The 17815-nt window shown below is 40.9% G+C and overlaps 1 protein-coding gene across 5 annotated transcripts in view; it reads right to left on the bottom strand.

Moving 5' to 3' along the window:
• Positions 1-1299: 1299 nt before the first annotated feature.
• The window catches only part of NSF (N-ethylmaleimide-sensitive factor), a 143446-nt gene continuing 126930 nt past the window's right edge, over positions 1300-17815 (bottom strand). For 3 of the 5 annotated variants that reach the window (XM_011953902.1, XM_011953898.1, XM_011953899.1), the window contains 4 exons: positions 8788-8922; positions 7079-7192; positions 3389-3444; positions 1300-2966 (listed from right to left, as the gene is read on the bottom strand). In XM_011953902.1, the coding sequence (XP_011809292.1) occupies positions 2945-2966; positions 3389-3444; positions 7079-7192; positions 8788-8922 (327 nt within the window). In that variant the 3' untranslated portion in view covers positions 1300-2944. Of the gene's footprint in view, positions 2967-3160; positions 3260-3384; positions 3445-7078; positions 7193-8787; positions 8923-17815 lie in introns of all 5 variants that reach the window. The other 2 variants (XM_011953897.1, XM_011953900.1) reach the window with 2 other exon arrangements.

The following is a 17815-nucleotide window of genomic DNA, read 5'->3' as shown; positions in this document are numbered from 1 at the left end:
AAAAGACAGCCTTAAAGTAAAAACACATTTCCGACTTTAGCCACAATTATGCAATTTTTCTGTGTGACATTGAAAAAAAAAGTCCCAGTGAAGATGTACAAATTTAGAAAGGATAAAATAACCTCCTCTTTTGAGGTTTTGATCTCAAAAACATCTTCTGACAAAAAAATAGCCAGTTAACAATTCACCCATAGATGAAGAAACCTAAGGCAGCAGCTAGCTGGAGTCTCCTTTGCGTCTTCACAGGCCATTCTGTAATCTCATACGCTCTGCTCTACAGCACTGGCTTTGAAGAATATTTGGGCAGCTTCAAGAACCCGCCTTCTCAAGGCTCTGCAGGGACCAGGTCGGCCTCAGGGTCCTCCTCCCAGGAACTCCCGTTGTGGAAGTTCTTGAAGCTGGCCTCTTCCCCACAGGGCCTTGTGGATTTTCTGAGCTGCCTCCTGTCCTAACCTGAGCCAATGCTAAGGATCAAGGTTTATAGGAGGCTAAGAGATCTAATAACTCAGAAAAATGTAAAAAACTATGGAGGATACAAAAATGAACCATGTGAAGCAATCTTACTGAGAGCCTTTAAGTTCCTTGGTTTGTACATTTCACAGAAAGGAGTAGCTCTAATTGAGCAACAACTCTTATTACTAACCTTGTTTGTGGCTTAGGTACCTGAGTTTTTTCTTTTTTCTGAGACAAAGTATTGCTCTGTTACCCAGGCTGAGTGCAAGTGGCATGATCTCGGCTCACTGCAACCTACAGTATCAGAAAAGGTTAATATATAACCATCTTTATGCTTTATACTTATCTTACTAAAAAAAAAAAAATGCCCGGCACGGTGGCTCATGCCTGTAATCCAAGAACAGGGAGGCTGAGGTGGGCGGATCACTTGAGGTCAGGAGTTCAAGACCAGTCTGGCCAACATGGTGAAAACCTATCTCTACTAAAAATGCAAAAAACAGCTGGGTGTGGTGGCACATGCCTGTTAATCCCAGCTACTCTGGTTCTGCCTCCAGGTTCAAGTGATTCTCCTGCCTCAGTCTCCTGAGTAGCTGGTATAATATAATATACCATATAGTATATAATATACTAAGGAAAGTAACTATACTTTCTAAATAATTAAGAGATTTTTAAAATTAAAATCATCCCTCACATTATGCTACTTGTAACAAAACAATGTTTTGTTACAAGTAGCATAATGTGAGGGATGATTTTTATGTGAGGTTTCTTTCCTGAGCCCCCCTCCTTCTTCCTCCATTCCTGTCAGCTGTCCATGTAGTTCTATATGAAACACTGGTCTACAGAACATTTTCAAGTATATTTACTCTTTATTGCATTCCTTCATTTGCATTAAACAATATGTATATTTTTCAATATAGTTTTGGACAAAACACAAAGACATTAAGCTCATTTAACAAGAGACATAAGTTAACACAATGTGTGCTGCTTTCATGAGGAGGCAAGAGGCAAGATCTTAGAGGAATCCAGGATACTGGCCACCAGGAATCACAGGAGCTCACAATACAATCCACTTCTTTAAAAGCCACAAAATAAGCTAGGGAAGAAAACCCAAAACAAAGAAGATATAACATACAAGTCTCCAAGTAAAGTATATAAATAGCAAGATTTGGAGATGATTTGCTTTCTCACATGGGGACAAATGACAGAAGAGCCACACCCAAGTGCCACTGTGGCCACAAGCCTCATGGGTGGCATGTGGTGTAAGCACCTTAGGACGGCTTCTAATCGCTTGTCCTTGGATTTTAAGCAGCAATGGGGAGAGAGAGGCACGCTCCATGAGTCTCATCACCAAATATGACCTAATTAAATTCCTGCTAAGTCAGTCAGTGATAAGACAGGTCGCCCTCAAAAGGACTCAATGGGTGCTTCCTTTTGGAAGAAGTGTGTGGAGGGTAAAGGAAATGTGTTCAATGTATTGGAATGGACAGTAAAGCACTGAGGGAGAGGGCTAGAAAACGATTGATTTTTCTGGAGAATAGTGTTTTATTTAGACACTAGATAGTACAGATGAATTAAAATAAAGGATAAATTCTAAGTAAGTCATTAAGCTAAGGAAAAAGCAGTGATACTAATAAGCCTTAATATTATACTAAGGAATTGACCCACTTGGAGTTGGACACTAATTAGTGCCAAGAGGTTTGTAAATTACTTTAATAACTCCTTTCTGTTTGGGGGTGTATGCTTTTTCCATACCTGTCTTTCACATGTTTTTAACAACATCTACTAAGTGGTAATAATTAGCATATCTCTGACCACAGAGCAAATTAGTTATACTAAGGGAAAGTCACAACCAACACGGTAGTCATCTGACTTTCTATTAAGAAAGATCTTCTGACTGCAACTTGAAAACATCTCTGACAATGATTGAGAACAGCATTTTAGACATTCAATGCCTTGTTTCTTCAGGCAAAGAGAATAACCAGTCTTGTGGGAGACCTTTAACCAAATACCCAGTGACCTTTAGTGTTAGCTCAGGACAGCTGTCAGAGCATCTCTGGCCCACGCCTCGATTTACTAAGCCAGGTTTGGATGTAGAAAGTCTGCCTTCTAATCGGCTAATTGTTATCATGCAACATTCATTACACTGAGAGTTTTCAGGGGTGATGTGCTAGTAGAGAGCCTGAAACGTGTAGTGTCCACAAGTACTGGATGGTTCCCACACAGAGGGACTGAGCAAGAAGGAATCACTTGAGCCTGCATGGGAAGGTAAGCGCAGCATTCTAAACCAAATTTACACCTTCCACAAGACACTAAGCTATCTCAGTACGCATAAGGAAGGGGGTTTTATTGCACTAATCATGCAGAGTGAGCACGTGTTGAAGGTAGAGAACGTTCCACTTAGTCCAGTATCTTGAGTAAGACAGTGAAGATCCCAGGCCATCTTCACCTTGGTCACTTCCCTTGGTCACTGTGGGTTTCAAATAGTTCATTTTCAATCAAAATCAAGGGGGCTACTGCAAAAGAAATACCAAAACACAAAAAACCAGATGAGGGTCTGTAAAAAACTATAAAAAAAAAAAAAGTCACTAAAAGCTTCTTAATGGTTATCCTACATTTCCCACTATGCATTTGCTATTAGATGAGCACTTCACAAAAGAAAATGGTCACATCTCCATGCATGTAAAAGCAGGTTCCGATAGATATGTACCATTAAGTTTTTCCTGCATTGTGACAAGGAAGTTTTGCGAAGCAGGACAGGGAGAGCAAACCAACAGTACAACCAACTTCCTTGCTTGGTCTCTCGGACCTACAACACAGCGAAGAATTCAAATAAATGGAAACAAACTTATCTAGGAAAGCAACTCTTACAATAGGCACAGGGATTTAACAGGGTGGTAAGTTTGGTTGATGGCCATTAAATGTTTTGTGTACTTACGCTCCTTCTTCTCTTAAGAGGGCCAAGAATTTTCTCACACGGTATTCAGGATCCATCTAAATACATCAGAAGAAATGAAGATGGGTTAATGGTACCTTCTAACAACTCTGCACTTGCTTCATGCCAAGGCAATGTTCGGTTTCACACTTCATCAATGCTCCACTAGGTCACTGAATGTGTTACCTGCTCCTTGACCAGCATTCTCACACAAAGCAGATCACATCATTTGGAGGAAGTGAATGGGGTTTTCCAGAACCACGTACACTGGGTTCCAAAAGACCCAAGTCCACTGGCCATCATAAGCACTTGGGCCAGGCGTGCCCTGTGCTGGTACCTGTGAAGCATCGCTGTGAGACTGGACAGGGCCATTCATCAGGGTTCAAATGACACCCAATTCATCTGTTGAAGGTATAATAGTCTACTAAAGTCGCAGCAAAGTAGAAGATACCAAGTTGAGGTTAATTCAACAACTAAAAAATAGCTTTATTAACTCTACATAATCAACAATATAGCTTTTCTTAGCTTCAGTATCCGTCATATAGTTTCTTCTTTGTAGTAACAAAGTTGTGCTAAAACTAAAAAAATGAAGACTACTGCTGATTCCTGAAATAATCTCTAGATGAATCTGGGTCTCCTGTCATGAGTCTAAGAAAAAATGGTGCAACTTTTGTTTCGGGTGCTTGGTTCAGGTGGTTATTACTAACTATTACTATACTGGTTTTCATTTTCTATTCATATTTATACTAACTTGTTAAATATACTTTATTCTCGTAGGCCCACAGGAGATACGAAGTTATATAGAAAACAATCATTAAAAACATCTTTAATTCCTGAAGATGAATTTTCATTGTAAGAAACACACCTAACTTTTAAAATATGTTTCAGAGCAGGAGTCTGTTTCCCAAGAGGGAACTCCCTGCCCTCCAGGAATAACTTTCAAATGCTCAGTGCAGCTGTGGGTAGATGTGCAATTGGACTCCCCCTCCAACCACGGACTTTTTTTCTTTTTTTCTTTTTTTTTTTTAAGATTTCTTCTATCTCAGAAAAACACTGAACAGAAGTTTCAAATGTATCAAAGGTAAGAGGTCAGACTACAAAGGACTAAGAAAAAGTGTGAATAGCTAACAAAAGAAACATTTTTCCTCTTTGGGAATAGAATTACATATGAATCAATTGTCAAGTTCTTAAAAAAAAAAAAAAAAGGAACTGGCTGAAGCACAGTTGTAGTTGGTACTTGCAGTTCTTTGCCCATTAAATATATTTAATATATGTGAGCAACAACTTACTGACTTGCCTGTAGCTATGGAATTAAAAGTCAGGAGAAAGGGAGGAAAAAAGTAATCTAGATAAATGACTTTATTCCCTCAGGTGACATCCAGTCAGAGCAGATCCTCAGCTCTGTGCAAGTTTTAACAGAATCGCGTGTAGTGAACAGAGAGGTAACATGACTTATATTCTGCAAAACTACATGCCTCTTCACTTAGGCTCAGCCTCTCTAAGGCAGATCTAAAGAGAATTCACTCAGCTGCACGAAATCCATTTGACATGAAGGGGTTCAAACTCAGAGGCCTATGAAATGTCAGTCGCTGCAGATTAGGCCTGAGTGCCCCAGTCTCACTCTCTACCCCACATGCATAAGAAGCATTAACTTGATCACTGACCTGCAGGCATCAAAGGAAGGGAAAGGGATGAGGGCTGGGGAAAAAAATCCACATAGTTTCTTCTATGCAATTATTGAAAAAAAAATTAAACTGAAACTTAAAAAAAAAAAAGCTGACAATCTGACAGATTTATCTTTTTTTCAAGGAAAGAGCCAATACACCTGTATTTGCACCTTTACCAAGAATAAGTCTAAACAAAGTGGTTAGTCTGTAACTTTAATTTATGGTTCATAATGGAAAATAAATTAATTGACTTAAAAATAGTCCATCTGAAAGCTTAGTAGATTAGATTAGATTTCTGAAAGCCACAGAAATTTTATTTCCAGATAAATTTACCAGAAAAGATTACAAAGCATTCACTTCATGTTTCCAATGTGTTATTGGTCTAAGAGCCTATTTCAGATGTAACTGAAACAGAAACTTCACCTCTGCCACTCACTGCCCATACGAGCAGAATGGCAGCACCATCAGTAAGTAACACATGATGCCTAGAATACAGTCACTCTGTCCACCTAGGACCAGAATGAATTTATAGTTATTCATCCAGCAAAAGTTTACTGACCGGGTGCAGTGGCTCACGCCTGTAATCCCAGCACTTTGGGAAGCCGAGGTGGGCAGATCACCTGAGGTCAGGAGATCAAGACCAGCTTGGCCAACATGGTGAGGCCCATCTCTACTAAAAATACAAAAAATTAGCTGGGCGTGATGATGGGTGCCTGTAATCCCAGCTACTCAGGAGGCTGAGGCAGGAGAATCCTCTGAACCCGGGAGGTGGAAGTTGCAGTGAGCCGAGATCATGCCACTGCACTCAAGCCTGGGTAACAGAACGAGACTGTCTCAAAAGAAAAAAAAAAAAAAAGAAGTTACTGAGGGCCAGGCATGGTGGTGCAGGCCTGTAATCCCAGCACTCTGGGAGGCTGAGGCAGATGGATCACTTGAGCTCAGGAGTTCAACACCAGCATGGGCAACATAGTGAACCACGTCTCTACAAAAAAATACAAAAATTAGTTGAGTATGGTAGCACATGCTGGTAGTCCCAGCTTGGGAGGCTGAGATAGGAGGATTGCTTGAGCCTGGGAGGTCAAAACTGCAGTAAGCTGTGATCATGGCACTGCATTCTAGGCTGGGAGACAGAGCGAGACACTGTCTCAGAATAATAATAATAATAATAATAATAATAGTAAAAATCATAGTAATAAAAGTTTACTAAGCACCCTCATATGTGTTGGCTCTGTTCCAGGGACTTTGGACTCAACAGTAAGAGCCAAGGTCTCTGAATTCATAGGGCTTGATAGGGAGATATTTATCAGCTAACTAGTATGTCAGATAAGGACAAGAAGACACAGGATGGGAATATGGAAGGGTGGAGTTCTAAAAAGAGGAAAGGTAAGTTGCCAGGAGATACGAGAAAGTCCCAAAGAAGTTCCATCTGTCTTTGCGCAGGCAGCAGCCTGGGGCTTAGTTTTCTTCATGATTCTGGATGCTTCAACTCTACAGTAGTTTGCATGAAATTTCTAGGAGCCCAGCCAGGGACAAATATACAGATCCCAGGTCTAGACTGCACAACTTAATTAACTTGTCCCTTAAAACAGTCTCCCAGACACCATTTGGTATATGTGCGGTCGCCTACTGACTTGAGGTGCAACACCATCCCTTCTCCATCAATAACCTGGCGAAGTGATCTTGGATAATTCACTAACAGCCTGTGGCACACACAGTATCCTCATCTCCAAAATGAAGGGGCAGCAGAACAATTGCTCTCTGAAGTCTTTTCTAGTTCTAAGATCTAGTGGCTCCCTAAATTAAAACTAACTTTATATATAATCTTTCCTTCCATTTTTGAATTTTAAGAAGTTGAAAAGTATTGATAAGTGGTCAATCTCAGAAGCAGGCTACCAAATTAAGTTTGGAAATAATATAAGAAAATCAAAACTTTAATTAAAACCCTTGGCAAAGGAAATACTGGACCCTCTTGGTGTGTCCTGAAGCTTTGTTCTGTCTGAGTCATATGGAGAAGGAAGTCCCTTACCTGTAGGGACATCTCGATCAACATGAGTAACTTCTTGATTCCTATCCAGACCTTCTTCCCTTTGACTTGCTGAGAAATTGTGGTGCGTTCCTTATCCTTGAAGTTGCCCAAAAGCTACAAAAACAATAAACAATAATCAAAGCACTTTTACAGTGAACACATCAACACTGGTTAATTCTATTTACCTTTAAAAGAAGAGTGATAAGAATTACCTAACTGTTCAAGTTGATAGAATTGTCTTCTACTTTAAAATCCAGTCTGACCTTCCTAAACCCATTAGGTGCAATCATGAAAGTGAAAACTGGTATCCTAAACCCCATTTTCTTATGGACCTCCATATAACTTATATTTGCTGGGAAAAAAACAGCTCCAATCCATAATAAATATAAATTAAAAATTTTAACATTCTTTTCTAGGAACAATCTGTATGTGTCAAAGCACACTACCTTTAATTGTCTTACCTAGTTCCTGCACAAAACCTGCCTACATGGGTAACCTGAAACATTTATCACATAGATACATTTCTATTTTGTTGGGGTCCTTGAGGACTTTAAGAAGCTTTACTGACTCTACCACTGCTGAACAACTCAGTAGGCAACATTTTCCAATAGAGCTCACCAAGTCACTTGTGAATATTGATATTAAAAGTTAAATGAAGAACATTCTTTAAAAATGACTTTGTCATTTTCAAAAAATTAAGAAAACATTTCTATTTCTAAACTTGTTAATAAAGTTCCTTTTACTTCTGTAGTTTTTGACATTTCTAAGGCTTTAATCATCGTTCCAATTTATTAAATGCAAGGAAATGTGCTAAAAGCCATTATGAATGGTTAATTTTTCTATACAGTGATTACCTTACCCCCACACTGCCACCCATTCAAGTTTCTGGTCCAAGTAATCTATATACATCACTCATGCTGGATACAGAGCAATTAATTCCTGGCAGTTTGTAGCTGCCTACATTGAGGAATGGGAAATTAATTCACTGTCATGTATACTCATCTTTCTCCTCTAATTCCTGAAAACAACTGGAGGTACAGGTTGAGTACCCCTAATCCAAAAATCTGAAATCTAAAATGCTCCAAAATCGGAAACTTTTTGAGTGCCAACATGACATTCAAAGGAAATGCTCACTGACGCATTTCAGATTTCCAGATTAGAGATGCTCAACCTAAATATAATGCAGTATTCCAAAATCTGAAAAAATCTGAAATCTGAAACAATCTGAAATCTGAAACACTTCTGGTCCTAGGCATTTTTTGTTGTTAGACGGTCTTGCTCTCTTGCCCAGACTGGAGTGCAGTGGCACAATCTTGGCTCACTGCAAGCTCCGCCTCCCAGGTTCAAGCAATTCTCCTGCTTCAGCCTCCTGAGTAGCTGGGACTACAGGCGCCCGCCACCATGCCCGGCTTATTTTTGTATTTTTAGTAGAGATAGGGTTTCACCATGTTGGCCAGGCTGGTCTCGAACTTCTGACCTCAAGTGATCCACCTGCCCTGGCCTCCCAAAGTGCTGGGATTACAGGCATGAGCCACCGTGCCTGGCCTAGTCCCAGACATTTTGGATAAGGGATACACAACCTGTAATATCCCCGGGCCCCATGTTCTGGATTAGCATAAAAACGAAACACCAGGTATAATGTGGTACCAGTCATTTCAGCCTCAATTCCTTTCTTAAAAACAGTGTGCAATCCATTGACTCATTTTCACCTCCAAAGCTTCCAACAGCTGCTCTCCTGTGGCAATGTTGGGCACGTGGATGGTGGTGCTGAAAGCATTAAGCATTTCCATCTCCTGAAGGACATCTTTGCGGCTAGTGGTCCCAATGATAAGAAGCTTGCGGCCCTGATCATAGGGAGAAAATGTGTTAAAATGTACATAAGACTAATTAGGAAACTAGAGTAAGCTTGAACACAATTTGCAAAAGCCACTTACAAATGCAAATGACTGGCAAAAGAGAAGAAAACAATTCAGGATTTTCCTGAAAATCCTGAAAAAAGGTACCAACATGATTCAGAAAGTGGCAACATGTGAACAGCTCCTTCTCATTCACATCAATAAAACAATGGATTAGTAAATCAGGAAAATACACAAACCAAATGGAAAGATACTGACATGTATGTATGTAATTCCTTCCTTAGAGCCAACATGGCACATGTATGGTGGGAAATGGGGAAAAAAGATGAAATGAATAAAAAGTATGTGGCGCTGGCTTTACAAGGCTTTAGTACACTTTTTAGAAGGAGCAGGGTAATAATAGTTTACATTTATGCAACACTGAACTGTAAAAGGCATGGGCTAAAGTGCTTTCCATAATTGTCACATTTAATATTTTTCATTTTTACTTTTAACCCTGAAATATTAAAAAAAAAAAAAGTTTAAAAACTATGCCAGGCTTATGCTACCATTCTCAGTTCCCTTTCTTCAAAGGCAACCATTTTCAATTCTCTTAGCTTTTCTTCTTATATTTACTTCCTTATCTTTAAATAATAAGGTTACATTACTAGTTTTAGATTTCTGTTTTCAGCTTTATGTTTTTTTTTTTTTTGAGATGGAGTCTCGCTCTGCTGCCCAGGCTGGAGTGCAGTGGTGTGATCTTGGCTCACTGCAAGCTCTGCCTCCCGGGTTCACGCCATTCTCTCGCCTCAGCCTCCCGAGTAGCTGGGACCACAGGCGCCCACCACCACGCCCAGCTAATTTTTTGTATTTTTTTTTAGTAGAGATGGGGTTTCACCATGTTAGCCAGGATGGTCTCCACCTCCTGACCTCATGATCTGCCCACCTTGGCCTCCCAAAGTGCTGGGATTACAGGCGTGAGTCACCGTGCCCGGCCTGTTTTCAGCTTTAAATTCCTACCATAGAAGATGAGGATTTGTTATTAATTTTGCACTACCCCCCTCCCCCACCACATGCCCCTTTTTACGTCCTTCCAATATAGTTATTTCAGTCTTTAGTTAAATCTATATTCAGTATTTATTATGTTTATACAAATGTGGTTTACAGTTAGGCCACGCAGAGTACTATTACATTTTCCTTTTTTGGACAACATTTTGTTTTACTGGAGTTAATTGCCTTTTTCCCCTTCGCTTAGTTTACCAGGTGCTTACCACAAGTTTGTCTCTAAACACAATCACAAGTCTCCTTTCAGTATATTCAAACACATTACATAGTTTAAAGTTGTGTTCTTGAAGAAATTCCCCTCCAGGAGTCCTCTGTGTTCACAGTTCAATCTGAAGTGGTGACTCTCTAGGCCTGGGGCACTGCTGAAGTTCTGGAGCGTTCCTCTCCCCTCTGTTAGATTCCCTGTATCCTAGCCTTCCTTTTCCTCATCTATCCCCTTGTCTGTGCTGCATATACCCAAAAGCTTCCTGAGAAAGAGTGAGAGGGAGGTAAATTTTTTATTTTGTTTGAGACGGAGTCTCACTCTGTTGCCCAGGCTGGAGTGCAGTGGCCGGATCTCAGCTCACTGCAAGCTCCGCCTCCCGGGTTCACACCATTCTCCTGCCTCAGCCTCCCGAGTAGCTGGGACTACAGGCGCCCGCCACCTCGCCCTGCTAGGTTTTTGTATTTTTTAGTAGAGACGGGGTTTCACTGGGTTAGCCAGGATGGTCTCGATCTCCTGACCTCGTGATCCGCCCGTCTCGGCCTCCCAAAGTGCTGGGATTACAGGCTTGAGCCACTGCGCCCAGCCGGTAAAATTTTAAAGACCTTGCATGTCTGGAAATACCTTTATTCTAGCCTTAATATTACATCCTTTGTCTTAATAGTTTGTCTAGTTCTAAAAAATAAGGTTAGAAGCTGGGTGCGCTGGCTCATGCCTGTGATTCCAATGCTGTGGGAGGCCGCGGCAGGTGATCACCTGAGGTCAGGAGTTTGAGACCAGCCTGACCAACATGGTGAAACCCCATCTCTACTAAAAATACAAAATTAGCTGTCCTGTAATCCCAGCTACTTGGGAGGCTGAGGTAGGAGAATGCTTGAACTCAAGAATCAGAGGTTGCAGTGAGCCGAGATCACACCATTGCACTCCAGCCTGGGCAACAAGAACGAAACTATCTCAATAAATAAATAAATAAAAAGGTTAGAAATAATTTTTTCTTGCAATTTTGAAGGCACTGAAGGCTAAAAGACAAATGCTATCTGATCTTTGATCTTTTGTTTCTAACCTTTTTAATACAAAACTTTCAGAATCTTTTCTTCATCCCTATGTTCTGCAATTTGAAAACTACATATCCTAAGGTGGTTCCTTCTTTACTGATTTTGTTGGCACTAGATACCTTCTTTCTAAACTGGAAATTCCAATCATTTAATTCTAGGAAATATGTCTCCTGGAGACTTCCTCCCATTCATTTTCTCTGTATCACCCACTGGGAACCTCTTAGTTGGATATTGATCCTCTAGGACTAATCTTCTAATTTTCTTATTTTTTTACTCTTAGTTTTTATTTCTTTCTCCTTCTAATACTTTTCAGGTTAGTATCAACTTTGTCTTCCAACCTTTAAACTAACTTATTTTTCAGTTCTAAGAGCTCTTCTTGTTTTCTGAATGTTTTCTTTTTAACTTGCATCCTGTGCAATTAAAATACAATATCTTGTTTTAGATCTCTGAGGCCAGTGGCTCACACCTGTAATCCCAGTACTTTGGGAGGCCCAGATGGACAGATCGCTTGAGCCCAGGAGTTTGAGACCTATATGGGTAACATGGTGAAACCTCGTCTTGACAAAAATACCAAAATTAGCCAGGTGTGGTGGCAAATGCCTGTAGTCCCAGCTACTTGGGAGCCTGAGGTGAGAAGATTGCTTGAGCCCAGGAGGCTGAGGCTGGAGTGAGCCGAGATGGCACCACTGCACTCCTGCCTGGGTGACAAAGTGAGACTCCATCTCAAAAAACAAACCTGTGAATATTATAGAAGGCAAAAATGATATTTTCTTCTCTTCTTTGTTTTGTCTGTTTCCTATGACTTGCCCCTTTTTCCAATTTGTTTACAGGAGGCTTTCCTCAAAGTGTCTGGTGATTGCTGGATAGCTATTCATATTTAAGAGCTAAACTATGGGCCGGGCGTGGTGGCTCACACCTGTAATCCCAGCACTTTGGGAGGCCGAGGCGGGCAGATCACAAGGTCAGGAGATGGAGACCGTCCTGGCTAACAGGGTGAAACCCCATCTCTACTAAAAATACAAAAAAAATTAGCCAGGCATGGTGGCAGGCACCTATAGTCCCAGCTACTCGAGAGGCTGAGGCAGCAGAATGGCATGAACCCAGTGAGCCGAGATCGTGCCACTGCACTCCAGCTTGCGCGACGGAGTGAGACTCCGTCTCAAAAAAAAAAAAAAAAAAAAGAGCTAAACTATGACTGGAAATTCTGTGTCCAGGAGCTTCACTATAGGATGATTAGGTAAGACTTGGCTGACTACTGGGGATCCCTCAAAGGTCAGTATACGTACATTCTTCCCAGAGAAGAATCTTCCAGTCTCCTTCCCAAAGACTATAAAGCCTTGTTGCCAGCATACTGGAGTCAACAGGGTAATATTTCTGGGTATCTCGCCATTTAATAGGGAGAACTCCGCTTAATCCTCTTTTGCAGTATGGCACCTCTCCAGATCAGTCTCTCAATTAATGTTCATTATACTCATGAAAATGCAGTACTAGTACTATCCCCATTTTACTGACGAAGCTATTGAGTCTCACAGATATAAGTCATTTGTGTTCAAGGTCAAATAACCAATACATGATGGAGCCAAGACTGGAAACCGGATCCAGACCCAAATCATATACTGCCTCTCTTTACAAAGAAAAACACATTACTAAAAAAGTTTACTTGGAAAATGGAAGAGGAATAAGTTTTAAACTTATGTTACTAGATTTATAATATACACTCAGTCCATAGATAATTCTTCAGTAAAGACTAATCATTGAACTTATACACAGATCTTAGAAATGCAGAACATTAAAATAAATGTGCTATCGGGAAAAGATTTTAAGAAACCAAAACAATTTCAATTTGGGTTTGGTAAACATTATACCACTACTGTCAATAAGACACGTCAGCCTTTCTCAATGTTACTCATTGTTTTTATCCACCTGCTGTGCCAAGAATGGGCAATGTACCACCACAAGCCAATGCAGGTCAAAGGAACAAAGCTGAGACCCTCTGGTACAATTAGCTATTAGCTTAACAGATGACTGTGCAAAGAATATGAGATAGAAGTACACCTGTGAGTATTCAGATTAAAGGGTAATCATTATTATTATTTGAGGAACCAAGTAGGCAAAAATCAAATGCTTATTATCAGACATTTACCAAGTTCCTAGATGAATATGCAACAGACCTTTCACAGAAAGACAGATACAAAAGAGATAATTATAATACAATATAGAAAGGTGGAGGTATTATGCACAAGGATGTCAGGTAGAGGGAAGAAACACGTGGCAGAGAAAGCTTTTTCTGGAGGAGATGATACATGAGTTGAGTCTTAAGGAATGAGTAGGTTGATTAGGAAGATGAAGGGGAAGGACATTCTAAGACAGAGGAACAGAAATACGTAAGTCCAAGGGCAAAACAACAACAAAAGCTGGGGTGTTGCAGTAATTGCAATCGAGTAAAGACATACGTTTTTACTATAACAAAAAGTGGCGCTTTTATACTTATTTTTTTAACACTAAATTCCAATTGCAAACTTGGGAACACAGTCCTAAAGACTAACAGATGCCAAAGGCCACACATGCCGATACCTCAGTATGATTAAAGGTAACTGTTACTTCTCTTTTTCCTTAGCGTTTTAATGTCCCATAGTCCATAATGCAAACTTCCTCATCTTGCTCCTTTCTCACAAAGGACAATGCTGGCCCTAGAAGAGTGGCACTGAGGAAGAAGCTTCTTACTCATTCCAGAAAGCCGGACTTTTAAAATCACTGCCAGTTTCCTCATGAGATGTTCTTACATTAACAGTGACTATGCTCTTCAAAGTGTTGAAAGATTGGGAAATGTACAGCAACTTATAATGGAGACGCTAATTTATGTTTTGCTTTTCTTCTTGTTTAACAAGACTCCAAACACTGCAAAGAGGTCATGACCCAGGCAAGTTCGGGTCTTGACTTGTAAAGTGCCATCTTTAAGAAAACATTGAAAAACATTACCAAATTATTAAGTTGTGCCGGTCCATTTTGTGTATTAATTAGTGGTAATGCTCGTAAGGACGCTTTATCATGAAAAACAGCTCCGAATGTATTAATGTGATAAACTGCAAGGGATTCATCTGAAGAGAAATGCTGCCAGCAGCATGAAATGGGGATGCAGCTTTAAAAATAAAAGTGGTGCTCATCCCAAGAGGGGACCTCCACCTTACTAATGTGTGGCCACCAGCCTTAATGTCCACAGTGCCCAAACATGCCCCTTGACGGAAAGCAAAAAAAGCAGAGTGATAACCTATTTGGGAAAAAAGAAATTGCTCCCAGCATACTCTTTGCTGAGATTTGCTAGTCCTGATGCTACAAAGAAAGAGCCTAAGTAAAATGACTATCTGCCAATCGGATTATGATAAACATTGTTCCGAGGTTAAATAAGTATTAGTTAACTAATTCTTAGTACCATAAGCAGCAACTCAGGTGAAAACATTTCCATGAAAAAGGCAGGGCTCAGTCAGGTGTTGATCCTTCAAAAAAACACTTCTTTACATGATGAAGAATGAGAGAGTACTAAGCAGCATCTAAGCCTTTTGCCACACAAAGGACCAACCAGATAATCCACACCCTTTCATAGGTCTTGCCCATTGATTGGCCCCAATAAACTGATTTGTAACAAAAGTTCATGTGGAAGAAAGCTTTTTTTTTTTCCTAAATAAAAATGCCACTAATATAATACTGCAGTGAAATGGAAGGGCTGATTTCAACCTATGAACAAAAGTAAAGTCAGTTATGCAGGAAAGAAAGGCCGTTCTTTCCATATCATTCAATGCTGAGCAAGTGTAATACACCCTTGGTAAGAAGAATTAACTGTGAACAATTGAAAACCCTGAAATGGATTAAGAAGTGAGTTTAAAAGTGCAACTCAAAACTGCTATGTGCTGGGGGCATTGAACTTTATCTTCTGCTTATTAGAATCTGATGTTTTTGTAAATGAGAGTGAAATATTTCAGAATATTAAGCATTTGTAAATCTGATAAGTAAAAGATGAAATAGACATTAGCCAATTGGAACATTAACAATAATTTACTCCTTCTAGTTACTTAATAGAATTATGAGACTTGGTTTGTGCCTTCAAATAAATTACAGTTTAGCTCGGAAAACCAAATAAATATTCAGGGAACACAACCAAGTAACACATTCACAAATACAAACTAATCATGGCAGAGGGAACCCGGCGTATGGGGACAGTTTCCTGGGGTGGGGTTATCTAGGAAGGTTATCTGTGCAAAGATAATGACAACAAGGAGGCACTGGCAAGGCCCTTGAAAAGAAGGGACAGGTCCTGAATGCACCTAAATCCTATGTGCATGGTAGAAGCAGCTGAGCCAGAGCACCAAGGCTGAAAACGAAGTTGTTTACAGACACGGGGAGTGGACAACCAGTAAAAGGGACACTCAGGATGCTAACCTGAGGGAAATATTTAATATAAAAAGCAACAGGAAACCAGAAAGGTTCTTGAGGAGGAAGACCTGTGATGGAGAGGAGGGTCCTGGCAGCCACAGGCAGGAGGTCTACCTCTTAGGGGCCTGTGAGGAGCTGCTGCCCCAAGGACAGGCCAGTTGTAAGAGTGAGCATCTCCAGGGACCATGCTGTACCTTTTAACCAGTGTCTTATGCATATGATGTCCTTTTTAAGGCAAGCCCAGGGCTGGCAGAAAGCAAGGGTGAGGCAAGTCCCTGATGGACAGTAGCTTGGTGCAACAGAAGTACAGGCCCCATCACTCACAGCTGTGTGATTTGGGGTAGATTATTTAACTTCTCAGCATCTGTCTCCTCCTCAACCATAAATATGGGATGAGAAAATTCTACCTACTTATGAGAATGGAGTGTGAGGTGGAAATTGCTGGGGCGGGGTCTCTGTCATCACAGGCCAGAAGGAAAAGAAGCAAGCATCTGAATAGGTGGTCTTCAGAGGAACCTGAAGAACAGTCCTCTGCCTGTGGTGTCAGGAATCCGCATGGTTAGGTCAGGTGGGTGAGGGGCGGGATGCCTGAAAATCCCTCTCTTCCAAACAACGAACACAGGGCACTGGCAGCAAATGACTCAGAGAGGCCAAGGTTGGCTCTGGGTTAGGGAAGATGAGAGCTCCCATCTTCAGCTTCACAAGGGTTACTGTGAGGCCCAGAAGAGGCCTGAAGCAAAAGGTCAGACACCCCCTCCGAAGGAGTCATGGCAGTGGGGTGACTCACGGAGAGTCAAAAGGACTCATGGCAGCGTGCGGCCTCAGGGAGAGGCAGCAACTTCTGAGGAGGAAGAGAGCTCAGAGCCAAGAGTGAGAAGCTTTCCTGGTAGAGGTCCTTTGGTCTATCACTTAACCTGGCTTCATTCTTGAAATGGGAATAATTTTTCATATTTTCTTAGCTTGTATTATTCAACAGAGAACCTTAGAAAAATTCTACCTTGCCATAAGGCTTCTCTGCATTTATCTTCAAGCCTGAATTTTGTTTCTAGCCTGTCAACCCCCAATGGTAGAAACCACGTATCATCCATCTGTGCCCCTGCAGTACTCAGCATGGTGTACCTGGCACACAGAGAGGATTCCTCTGCCTGGAATGCACTTCCCTTCCATAGCCACACAGGCCTTTCCCTCCCAGTCAAAGACCTGCTTGAATGTCAGCTTTTCCACAGGCCAACTCAATCCCCATGTACCTCCATTTAAAACTGTTAACTCCCCAACCCTTATCCTGCCCTTTCCCTCCTCCAGTTTGGATCACCTTTTACATACTATGTACTTTATTCATTTACTATATTTACTGTATTTCTTGCTAGTTCTCCTTCATTAGGACAGGACTTAAGTCGGTTTGGCTTTACTGATGTTTCCAGCACTAGCATAGTGCCGCGTACAAAGTGCAAAGTTAAACACGCATTGAATGAATGATAATCCCAGTATAGGTTTCAAGGGTAGCAGATCACTCCTTCATTATTACTTTCTGCTCCTAGAGAAATGCACATTATATTAAGTATACAAAAGGAAAATAACTATCATTTCAGAGTCTATACCTCTGAGCCCCAAGTGTTGATAGCAACAAATTTTAAAGAAAATAATCCAGAATGAATGGCATGTATGCTTTGTGCCAAAGGTTGGCTTATCTCTTTTAATCGATTGATTAGCTATTGACTGGATAATACAGACTTCTCTAGCAGAGGAAAGATAAGATTCATTAGCTGCCATTAACCTCAACTAGTGAGATAACAAGTACTATTGGCCAGTGCAATGGTTCATGCCTGTAATCTCAACACTTTGGGAGGCCGAGGCGGGTGGATCACAAGGTCAGGAGTTCGAGAACAGTCTGACCAACATGGTGAAACCCTGTCTCTACTAAAAATACAAAACTTAGCCAGGCGTGGTGGCACATGCCTGTAATCCCAGCTACTCAGGAGGCTGAGGCAGGAGGATTGCTTGAGCCCAGGAACTTGAGACTAACTTATATACCAAAGCAAGACCCTGTCTCTACCAAAAAAAAAAAAAAAGTTTAAAAACTATGCCAGGCTTATGCTACCATTCTCAGTTCCCTTTCTTCAAAGGCAACCATTTTCAATTCTCTTAGCTTTTC

Source organism: Colobus angolensis, unplaced genomic scaffold, assembly GCF_000951035.1.
Source record: "Colobus angolensis palliatus isolate OR3802 unplaced genomic scaffold, Cang.pa_1.0 Scaffold377, whole genome shotgun sequence".
NCBI lineage: Eukaryota > Metazoa > Chordata > Mammalia > Primates > Cercopithecidae > Colobus > Colobus angolensis.
This window is presented reverse-complemented; position numbering and strand designations above follow the sequence as displayed.